This window comes from Sander lucioperca, chromosome 22 (genome assembly GCF_008315115.2).
Source record: "Sander lucioperca isolate FBNREF2018 chromosome 22, SLUC_FBN_1.2, whole genome shotgun sequence".
In the NCBI taxonomy this organism is placed as follows: Eukaryota; Metazoa; Chordata; class Actinopteri; order Perciformes; family Percidae; genus Sander; species Sander lucioperca.
The window spans coordinates 2,103,176-2,115,535 of NC_050194.1; the positions used below are offsets into that span (position 1 = coordinate 2,103,176).

The following is a 12,360-nucleotide window of genomic DNA, read 5'->3' on the forward strand; positions in this document are numbered from 1 at the left end:
AGTGATGCCAAAGGGCTACCCAGAGCATCAAATATCGCCGCAGATGGGATTACACTGGAATTAGTTGGAAGCCCCCTGGATCTGACAAAGACGCTAAAGGAGACTTTTTGCGTCAGTACCTAATGCCAAAGGCACCTGACCAAGCGTCGTTTTTTGACGCGCTGGGAGTGAGAATGTGTTGAAACTTATGTTGCTTCAGATGGTGGATATCTCATCTCTCTAGAAATGTGTTTTCTTGATTTCTCTCTCCTCACATCTTTTCTTGCTTCCATCTCTCCATGTGTGTTCAGTGGGAGGGACTACCATTCAAGGAAAAGATGGACGAAAAACAGCTGGATGCAATTAAAGGGGTGGTTCAGAATTTTGGACATAGGACCTCATTTCCAAGTTAGCCAGTGTGTTACTTATCAATGGAGACCGTTTTCAACACTTTTCATCCAGTCCTTCCAGTTGCAGAGTTCGCTGGTGCTAGGCTAGCGCAAGTCAACAGTATCTGCTAGCCTGCCACTAAAAACAGTCTTACACACTCCACAGTACACCCGAGACAAATAAATTATAACGCCAGACTATCGATGTAAATGTCTGTCTTGATAGAATAATGTTAGAAATTAAACTACCCTTGCATCGCATTGCAGTAGTTATACTTTGTTCCCTGTAGTTTGTAGCATAGGCTACAGCAGCGGCAGAGTGATATTACCTAGGCTACCGAGGAAGCCGGTTTCCATGACAATCACACAAGTTTATTTACCTGCCGCTGCAATTTGCATGTAAACTGTCCGAATTTACATTACTTTTCTGTCAGCAATTACCTAAAGTTAGCGGTTAGCCCAGCCAGGTATCTACCAAGAGTGTAGCTATACTTTTAGCTAACGTTGTTAATCTCCACAATGCATTGAACTGTAACGTTATCTCCACTAACGTTGTCAGTCTCAATCAATCAGTAGCAGCTAGGCTAACGTTATGAAAGGGGCTAGCTTCATTAGCTAGAGTAGCCTACCAAAAGTTATTACCTGTTCATCAGTAGCTGTTGGTGCATCTGGAAAGACGGATGGAACCGCATTCATTGTCAGTGACTTGTGGTCCTTTAGATTGAGGAGAGGTTTTTCAAGTCGTCTGGTCTAAAATGATCACTACACATTCGCTACTTGAGTATGGTCTCCACCAACAAGCCACAGTTGGTTCCTTTCTGGATCTCCCAATGGACATTTGTGGAAACTTTGTGGTGCCCATCTGTTTGGTTTATTTTTACAATTTCTAAATGCACACTGAATCACCATGTTGCCTAGTCCTTAGTTTCCAATCCAATGCTTCAGTACCACTGTACTAGGCTACTACTAGGTGCGCTTCTCTGTTTACTTTTCGGCGCAGTACTACTAACCGGAGCAAAGTAAAATTCCACTGCTGCTGAGAAACTAGTCCCTCAAAATGTAATGCGATCATTGAGATGTAAGGGTAGTTTTATTTCTAACATTATTCTATCAACACAGACATTTACATTGCGTTATAATTTATTTGCCTCGGGTGTACTGTGGAGTGGGTGAGACTGTTTTAGTGGCAGGCTAGCAGATACTGTTGACTTGCGCTAGCCTAGCACCAGCGAACTCTGCAACTGGAAGGACTGGATGAAAAGTGTTGAAAACGGTCTCCATTGATAAATAACACACTGGCTAAGTTGGAAATGAGGTCCTATGTCCAAAATTCTGAACCACCCCTTTAAGGGAATCGAGATGCACCCACTGAAAAAGTTAACATGTCATGGGGCAATATTGATTTTTTGAACGATCTTTCCCTAACTTTATCCAAGGGCTTTGAGTTACCTATTTATAAATATAATGTAATGTCTCGGTAACAGGGTTGCATGGGAAGACATAGGTAATATAAAGGAAACTATATCCCTGGCTACATTACATATGGAATTTGGTTAAAATGTTCCAAGGTAAGAGCCTTGACATCCAGTTAATTGTTGCTTTGTATTAAAATAAATACATAATTGCACTGCATTACATTATCACAGAAGATAAGATTGAACAAAATCTAATTCTTAACAAATTGATAAACAAATCAGCCTAAACTCCTTTGTCAAATCCTGCTGCTCACTGTTGAAGGTGGTAAAACATTACTTTGTTCTGATCAAAGCTGTATACACTGCTGTTATTGAAATTGTTTTTAATACTGTATGTACAGTGTAATCTTATGATGTTGTTTTACAAGAAAATCTGATTCCTCCAACGTAAATGCACCTTTATTGTTCAGTGATTGATTACTATTTGCAGTGAATACCAAATCTGATTGCTAATGATGGTGCAGCTGTTTTGATGTCATTATATTAGACAATGTATATAGTAACCCTTCCACTGCTTTTTTAGTTGTATTATTATTGTTTAGTATTTCTGATTTTATTTTACATTGTATAAAACCAAATTTACCTCCCACAATGTAGATACATGTATTATTTATACTGACTTGCTTGTTCTCTCTTTTTTAGTAAATAAAAGAAATACTACAGGGATGAGTACAGATGGACATCAAAAAAAGAGAAGAACAACATGGACACAGAAGGACACTAAGATTAACAAAAAACAAGAGCCGATTTGTAAAGGAGCCCTTCTATCAAGAATTACAGGGATCTGAAAGGAGGTCGAGGGATGTATGTGGGCCTGCTCTGAGGCCAGGGACTGAACCATCAAGCCTGTAGTTCTGGCAAAGGGGCGCCTCCTGGCTCTGACCCCTGAAAAACAAGCCTTGCTAAATGGAAGAGACCAATTTGAGAAGTCACCATATAACATTTTATTTTTGTAAACATTTTTTTAAGTTTATGATTTCCAAAAGGAGCAAACGCTAATGTACGTATATACATATTATATATTATATGTGTGTAACATAATAAGTTTGTTTAAAAAAAAAAAAAAAATGTGTCTTTGCAGTTTAGAAGAGGGAGTTGAGGAGATGCTAGCTTTCTCCCTGTATTCTGAGCATCTCCCACCACACCCCACCCCCCTCACTCTTGTGTGTGTATATGTGTGTGTGTGTGTGTGTGTGTGTGTGTGTGTGTGTGTGTGTGTGTGTGTGCATGTGTGTGTGTGTGTGTGTGTGTCTGTGTGTGTGTGTGTGTGTGTGTGTGTGTGTGTGTGTGTGTGTGTGTGTGTGTGTGTGTGTGTGTTTGGTTGTTTAGGGGTGGGGGGTAGGTGATCCAGCAGACATCACTATGTAATTGTTAAGGGAATATGGATTCGCCTTCAGATAATAAAATGCTTTTTGAGCCTGTCTTCCACTAATGGACTTCAGTAGTGTAGTTGGTTGGCTAGTTTTGTCAAGCAATCTGCATTTTGAAGATTCCAAAAAATAAGAATGATGAATAAGTATCCCTACAATGGTCTGTGCATATTGTTATAAGAAAGGATATACATGATATGATCATTTGATGACACACAAGCTGAAGTCCACAGTGAGAGCTGAAATGTCTCAGTAGTAGGTCATGTCTGCTGGAGGCCTGGCTGTCCCTTACATCACTACCAAACATGTTGTTGTGGTGTTGTGGTTTGAGTTGGCTGTGTTGTGTAGTAAACTGATTTTGTACATTGTGTTAGGTAGGTTAGGGAAGGATAGGGGTGGGTGGGTTGAACAAGCAGTCTGAGGGAGGGTACAAATAAGAAATATGGGAGCTGTCTACATTAAAGCCTCATAGGAAAGTCGCCCATTCATCCTTAAACACAGACTTCCACCGCCATGAGGGATGGTGGGATGAGAGAGGGGGAAAAAAGCCCTATATGAAGTCAAAAAAAGTGTCACGAACAAACAAAGTTTTACTAAGAGTCTCTTTAAACCTTTCTATTTATATGGATCTCTACTTTAGTAACATCCTTCTATATTTAAACGTTGTACTAATATCATGCTGTCAGGCATGGTCGGAGAGTCAGTTGTAGCCATTTACTAATGTTGTATTTATTGTGTTACCAGTAAGGGGTAAAAAACATTTATATATGAATATAGATATATCTATTTGTTATCTGCAACTCTTGGACATAACTTTGCCTTTGATTTTCAAATTTCATGCAGGATTCAATGCACTGTCGATGTATGATGAGGTTTCTACCTGTGATGTTTTTTTCATTTGACATTCATTTGGTTTTATTTCCCTTTCAGTTCACCTACTGAATGTATCTTCAAAAAAAATTCTCAAACTTTTTAGGTAGATGTTGTTTTATATATATATATATATATATATATATATATATATATATATATATATATATATATATATATATATATATATTTAATGCTATTTAAAAAGCATACAGTACTCTGTACATTATATACACGTGTAAATTATATAACAAAATGTTTCTGATAATATGCTGGACTTCTTCTGCTGACCCAGATAGATTATAATGCCCTGGCCAAAAAAAGAAAAAAAAAGTTGATGAGGGAAGCATTTAAAAGGAACACTAGTACCTTGCAGCCAGTGGGAGAGACAGAAATGTGTGATCATTACAGGATCAGTTAGAATTTTTATCAGCCAGGCTTTTCAAATTTCATAAGAACAAGGAGAAAGGGAGTGCCCCGTCCTGTGTGAGAGAGAAAGATAGAGGGATAGAGGGAGGAGGAAAAGAAAAACAGATATTTTTTAAATATAGATTTTTCTCCCCGTTTTTTTCTGCTAGTCTGTTCTCTCTCCCTTTGTCTTTCTCCCCTGAATCTCAACATTATCAAGGTGCTGGGAGCGAGTGCTATGTGGGGGGGAGGAAAAGGAGGAGGAAAAATAGGGGGGTATGGAAGGGAGTGGGTACAGTCTCCTCTGAGGTACATGGGGTGGACAAATTAAAAGAAACTTCCAGTAGTAAATCATGATATTGACAACATATACTGTACTGAAGAAAACCTGTTTACTTTATCTGTCTGTTGGCGAGCTTCACTGCAGCTTTCTGGGTTAAGATCAGGCATCTTAACTAACATGTCTTAACACTTTAGAAGCGTGTTTACACATTTATGTTGATTCAGAAGGGGATTCAAACTACTACTATTAGTATTATTAAGAATGAACATGAAATAATAGGAAAAACATAAGTTTTTGTTATAATTCATCACTTTAGGGCGCCTGGGTAGCTCACCTGGTAGAGCGTGCGCCCATATAAAGAGGTTTACTCCTCGACACTGCGGGTTTGACTCCAACTTGCGGCCCTTTGCTGCATGTCATTCCCCCTCTCTCTCCCCTCATGTCTTCAACTGTCCTTTAAATAAAGGCCTAAAATGCCCAAAAAATAATCTTTAAAAAATACAAAAATAATTAATCACTTTAATGAATATGTATCAAATTCTATCAGCCCTTAGTGTGTACTTGACATGGACCATGAACAGATGCAAGAGCCATGTAAGACCTCACATGAGTTGTTCTGACCCCAATCAGTTTAATGATTAATAAAATTATTGATTTGTTAGATGTCCTACAGAAAACAATGTACTCATCTCAGGGTTTGTTTGGTCAGGAAAAGAAGTGATCCAGCCAAAAAACATGTATACATGAATGTAGCTCAGTGTAGCTAAATGAAAGCAGCACAAGCTGCTGCTGAACATGGCTGTAAAAACGGCGGCCTTTTATGACAGCTCTTTTTTTAACCAATGAAACATTTTTAGGTGTACTATGCGTTATTTAAAATAACATATCAATAAAAAAAATGTAATTCATTCTTTTTTGACAAAATGCTCTGATGTCTTTTAAAGCTGACAAATTACTTACTGAATTCTGCCGCTGCCATTTGTGATTAAAGGGGTGATAGAATGCAAAACCGATTTTACCTTGTCATAGTTGAAAAACGAGGGGGTAAATAGGACATACATAGAACCTCAAAATCCCATTGACACCTCTATCCTCTGCAAATTTCACAACTTGAAACTGCTGCTGAAAACGGGCGAATCTCAACAAAGCTAAAAGTTGACGTCAACTCCTCAACTCCTAGTCTTTGTCACGCCCCAACATTTACATAGGCTACAGCACTGACCTGAGGTCAGCTTAGTCTTCTGAATCTAGGTCACGCAGAGCTCAGAAATTGTATACATTGTTCGTCTGCTATTTAATTACTAAATTCACTTCTGAGACTTTTTTATGCGAGAAATCAACTATGTAGAGGTCAAATATGGGCCATTTTACGAAAATTGATGGCTAATTGCAAATTTTGTCCGACTGTGTGTTGAAGTTCAGCAGGAGCTCAGCAGGCTAACGTGACAGTGGCCGGTACTGCCTGGGTTACTGCCTCGCCGCCTGGCGTGTCCTCCTTCATAGACCCTGGCCCGCTGTGAGCTAGATGGAGCTCCGTCACGGCCGGCAGCCCGCGCTCCATACCCACACAAAGTCACCGTTTCTGGGTTACTGGACTACCAAACGCCGCTGCCCTGACAGAGTTCCAGGGCCTGCAGCTCCCCTCTTCCTGCTAAATGGCCGGTGTGTGTAAGTGAGAGTGCGGCCAGCGAGCTCGTTACGCCCGCAATCTCTTACCACAGGTTCCAGTTAATTTTATAATGGATATGTGTGTTGAGTTATTTAAACAAATGATCGGGGAAATAAACACCTCTTGTTCGCGAGTGAGCTGGATGGAGCTCTATCAATGAGAGCTAGCTTGCCTCCTCCTAACAAGACATCTGAAATTCACAAAAATGCATTAAATTGAAATCGGACAAAAGTGTTAGCTAAGCTTTGTAAGAACTTATGGTAGCTGTGATATAAGTGGCGTGACGAAATTCAAACTGTAGTCCAGTAACCCAGAAACTGTGACTTTACCCATAGGTATGGAGCGAAGCGGGCTGCCGCTGTCTTGTCAGACTGTGTGGAGCTCATAAAGTCCGACATGTCTTACCAAATTTGCAATTAGCCATAAATTTTCGTAAAACGGCCCATATTTGAGCTTTATATAGTTGATTTCTCGCATAAAAAAGTCTCAGAAGTGAATTTAGTAACGAAACATTGCAGTGTCTGAACTATGAGACCTGCTGTCTTGTCTCCAATGTATGTGTATGTGGTTCGCTCAACCAATCAGCGCGCAGCTCATCTAAATATTCATGAGCATACCATATTTGGAAGTAAAGCTCTCGTTCCAAATAGGACCAAAACATAGGGATGCATAAGAATAGCATAGCACCCATAGAATAGCAACCGGGAAATTTTCAGCCAAATCAATGTTAAATACCCTATTAGGAGACGATAAGGAACAGTGTGAAATATCCTATATAATCATTCTATCACCCCTTTCAGTTATTCTGATGTTAAAGAATCTTTTTTATTTCATGTTTCCATTATTTTGTCCACCTCCTGTAGAGCACAGTGTGAAAGTGAAGTGAATTCCTGGAATTCCTTCCTGGAAGGCTTGAATTTAAAAAACATAATTCACAGGGAGAATGTTCAATCTTCCTCCTCTTTTTCGTCCTCGTCCAGTTCAGCTTCCCAAATGAGCAAAGACTGCTTCTGTGTGAAAGGATCCAGTGATACCTCCCATGTTGCTGCATTTATTTCTCTCTCGGTCATTCAAAGTGCATGTGGCACAGTGGACAGGATGATGGGCTCAAACAGTAGGCCTACATGACTGTTCTCTAAATGGATGTCTCAAAGCTACTAAATGATTGTGTGTGGGTGTGTGACTTTTTAATGCCCGTCCGCCGCCATCCCTCAGCAATCCACTGCAAGGCTGTTTAACGGGGATAACACACCTGCAGTGGGACTGAGAAGGATTGCAGAAGACATGAAGACAGAAGAAAACAGACTGGGACTTTAAAGCAAAACATACAAAAGACCTAATGAAAAACAACTAACGATGTCAAACTTAGCAGAGATCCAGGTATCCTCTGATCTCTGCATGTTCTTCTGATTTTGACGTTTTCTGTTCTTTCCGTTGTAAAGACTTTTGTCCTGTTTACATGTACTGTAAATGCTGTCCATCCAGTACTGGTTGGATAGATTAAAAAAGAAAAGGTGTGAAGCAGCTTTCATTCTAGCTCTGGTATTCTACGGCTGATTACTGTCATCCTAAGAAAACCCTTCTGTTCAAGCAAGCATGTCCTCCTTTACCTTGATCACTTAGTCCTTCCATCTCTGTTCCCTCCAGAAAACCTTGCCTTTAGGTACCCATACCATAGCAAAACCCAAACCCTTTCATCCTGCTCTACAGTACACATACTATAAGAAAAGTACTTGAGCTTTGTACCAAAATCCATGATGGTCTTTCCTAACTTTCCCTATTCCTGTGTTTATTATGTATACCTCAGATGCAAGCCCTAAAGCAGCTCTTATTCTTTGATCCCCCCACCCCCACCCCTCAGTGTAGTAGCCCAGCTACCCAACTACAATCCATTAGCCAAAACCACACCTACCTCCCCTTGTAACCCGCTGACCTCTACCATGAAGGCCACAGTATACTTTCTGCAGTGTCACATTTTGACAGGTTTGCTCAAACTACATATAAATTATTTCCACACTAGCACTAATTGGGCATTAATCTGCAGTTGGTTTGAAGCATCATAGCAGCACCTCTTTGCTAACAATTCAAATTTTGTTCTAACAGGCCAACATTATCTTACAACCATTACATCACAAAAATTGTATAAAATCCTATGTGAAGTGAAGGTTCTGCTTTGTAAAACGGTACTGCAAATTTCTGTTTTGGTAAAACGATCAAGGTTATGGTACATTGGGTTATGATTTAACTGTTTTAGTTATGCTAAATTATGTTTCACTTTTGAGTCCACATCTTCACAATTGTACATTTCGAGCTGAAAAGATGTATGTTATTTATATTCAGGTTCAACGAACAATGAGCATAAAAGATGACAAATATTTTAAACTATATAACTGTATATAACTTAACCCATGCAATTAACTACTGAGGAAAGTAGAAATGAGTGTTAAGAAACAAATGACACCTGTTCACCTATGTTGGACTTGGCAAAAGACCTTGTGGGAATTACCAGATATGACAATTCTATTTAAATAAATTTAACTGGATGTGAAATATTGTTGTCAAAATGTAAATGTTACTGTGACCTGGCCTTTAGTCTACATAATCCCTCAGTATCCTGTGTCACTTCCTCACCACAGTACTCTATTCCCAACTTTATTCACCAATATTTCCAACAATGTATGTGGTTTGCAATGTGTTTTTTTTACTGTTCTGAAAGGCCTTCCAAAACCATCTATACAGTATATGAGTACTCAAAAAAGCCCTCATATGAGTGTTTTCTGTTCTGCTACCTTTCTTGTTCTGCTACATTTAGGCAACTGAAACTAAGTTGTTAAGGTTAGGAAAATATGGTTAACAAACATTAACAGCTGTTGAATGGAAACAGGACTGTCACCCTGACCTTCTCCCCATTGTCTCTAAAGCAAGATGACAAAATCACACTACTTTTGCCTTACTACTATCTACCGAGGGGTGGAACAGTCAACATTTGCAGGACCGCAAGAGATTACTTGCAAAGAAAACATAAACACAGTTGTTTTTTATGGCAGTCGTCTTTCTAGTGAGAAAAGTCTCAGTTTTTAGGTCACAGTTCACTCTTAAATCTTGTTGTGGAGTGTAAATGATTGTACAATACAAAGCCGTCATGAATTAACCACAGTTTTTATGTGTAATTGTGTCCTGTTGTATTTCTAGTTCAGACATTTTGACTTTGCTATAAGTATACTGTTGCCTTTATACATCACTCCCCAAACCCTAACAGCCTCCCTGTCCTATGCAGATCCCCAAAGCACAATGGTTTCAATGGTAACCAGTGAGTAAAATAGGAAAACAATGAATTTCCTTCCATTCTGTTTGTATTTGTCTGTTTCCCGTCTGTTTGAGGCTTCAATGTGCTTTTGTATTCCTTACAGTATGTACAAACTCAGTTCCTCCCTTTCTCTCTATCAATAGCTGAACTTTGTTTTCCTGAATATTAGAACAACAAAGCAACTTTTCATGTGTGCCTGTGGCTTCACTTAATCCATATATATATATATATATATATATATATATATATATATATATATATATATATATATATATATATATACTGGGTTTGATTGATTTAGTTTTTGTATTTCCTGGTTTTTATTTCTATTATGCTTCTAATGTGCTTCAAACAAACAATACTATTTATTACATTATTGGTACATTATTATCACATGATTACTACCATTACTATTAATAAATATTTCTTTCCTCAGTAACTCCCTCGTTAATGCGGTTAATAGGGTTAATGCAGTTAAAGCTGTTTCACACATGATAGAGTTATGGATAACAAAAATATTCTTTTAAAGATATAATATACAATGCTTTCTTCAACAAAACAATGTATAGATTAATACAAAAGTAATTCCACTCAATCATCCCTTATGACCCACTAGAAATGTGTGGTGGTGTCTGTATCTGCAGAGACCCTGTCCTCTGCCTGGATTTTCTCTTCATTTTATTGTGGAGAGTTGGGACCGTGTTTGGGACGCTTCTGGGCATCAACAAAGAGCCTATGGGCCCCACATGCGTGTGTAACCATCACTAACCATGCTTCTCACGTTTCATACCAACGCACAAGTTTAACTGACACACACAGAAAACCAGCAGGATTCCAGATAGCAGACACATTTGGGCCACTTTTGGCACTTACGGCTCAGTTCTGGCAATGGCAACTGTTGAGTGGGCCAGACGTGGCCCAAATGTAAGGAGCCAAGCCCGACCTGGGTTACGGCGACTGTCATGTGGGCCAGATGTGGCCGACATGTAAGGAGCTGGCCCCAATCTGGGTTACGATGAGTGTCATGTGGGCCAGACGTGGCCCAAATGTAAGGAGCCAAGCCCAACCTGGGGTACAGTGACTGTCATGTGGGCCAGATGTGGCCCACATGAGTTACGACGAGTGTTGTGTAGGCCAGATGTGGCCCAAATGTAAGGAGCCAAGCTCGACTTAGGTTATGGTGAGTGTTGTGGGGGCCAGACGTGGCCCAAATGTAGGGAGCTGGGCCCAACTTAGGTTATGATGAGTGTCGTATGGGCCAGACGTGGCCCAAATGTAAGGAGCCAAGCTCGACCTGGGTTAGGGCGAGTGTTATGTGGGCCAGATGTGGCCCAAATGTAAGGAGCCTGTCTAGACCTGTGTGGCAAATGTTGTTTGGGCTACATGTGCTCCCAATGGAAAGAGCCAGGTTTACAACAAGGGCTGTGTTTATGGATGACAAGTATGCTGGCCTATCTTGTAGAGCAGATAGCCTTAATATGATGGACACTGGATAGACACATTTTGAAAATTATTCACTTTTACTGTAATAGTTGTATTTTGTTTCTCCTTAAATAAATGTAGAAAGACAATCTATGAGTTAGTAATATTTTATTAAATAATTAATAAGAAATGTAGTTTAAAAAATATTTAATTTAAAAAAAAATCAATTCCAAATATTTTTAAGACTTAAAAAGGAAACATTTTTCTTTTAGATACCTAGAGAAGGTCGAAGTAAAAGCCTTTTTCCTGGTCAATTATTGGATCAATCATTATTAGTTTATTTATATTTTTATTTATTTAATTGTTGATTTTAGTTAGAATTTTTCCCCTGCCTTCAAATGAATAACTAATGTCTCAAGGAACTTTTTTCTTTTCTTTCTCATTTTGATTTATTTGCACACTTTAATCATACTTTGTAGTCAGATTTAATTTTAATAATGTAGCATGTTCTTTGTTACATCTTTTTGAGCCATGAATTGGAAAATATTTGTTTTAATCAATTATATAAAATTCCAAGCACACAGAAAAATAATGGTTCTTTAACTGTTCTTCAAAGGACTCTTTGGTTCTTTAAAGAGCCATCACCAATTGAAGAACCTCTATATTTAGGGAATGGTTCTTCAAGCATTTCATATGGTTCTTTCGAGTACTAAAGGTTCATGGTAGCCAAAAAGCATGAAGTTAGAGCACCAACAATTATTTTCATTATTGATTAATCTGCAGATTTTCTCGATTGTTTGGTGTGCATAAAACATTAGAAAGCAGTGAAAAAATGTTCAGCACAGTTTCCCAAATCACAAGTGTTTGGCGTGGTTAGTTTACTGCAGTGGTAAAAGTACTCAGAGATTAGTGATTAATAGGACTAGAAATACTTGGTAAATTACCTGTATTGAAAATGTTATTTAAGTAAAAGTACAAAAAATATTAATGGATTAATGTAAATGTCACTTAAATTTTGCAGGTGAAAAAGGTGGGTGTAATTTAGAGATGTTCTGATACCGATACCAGTATCAGTATCGGCTCTGATACTGCCTAAAACACTGGTATCGGTATCGGGAAGTACTGGAGTTTATGCACCGATCCGATACCACGTAAGAAAGCCCTAAAGAAAATCTACGTTAAAGTAGT

The 12,360-nt window shown here is 38.8% G+C and overlaps 1 protein-coding gene and 1 long non-coding RNA gene across 2 annotated transcripts in view; both read left to right on the plus strand.

Moving 5' to 3' along the window:
• The window catches only part of LOC116055648 (RNA binding protein fox-1 homolog 3-like), a 651,886-nt gene extending 646,221 nt beyond the window's left edge, over positions 1–5,665 (plus strand). The window contains exon 14 of the mRNA XM_035997778.1: positions 2,486–5,665. Coding sequence (XP_035853671.1) covers positions 2,486–2,488 — 3 coding nt within the window. The 3' untranslated portion in view covers positions 2,489–5,665. The remainder of the gene's footprint in view (positions 1–2,485) is intronic.
• Positions 5,666–7,242: 1,577 nt separating this feature from the next.
• Positions 7,243–9,962, plus strand: LOC118494280. The gene is made up of 2 exons (XR_004896407.1): positions 7,243–8,172; positions 8,305–9,962. It is a non-coding gene; the product is annotated as an uncharacterized LOC118494280 (long non-coding RNA).
• The last annotated feature ends 2,398 nt before the right edge of the window (positions 9,963–12,360 follow it).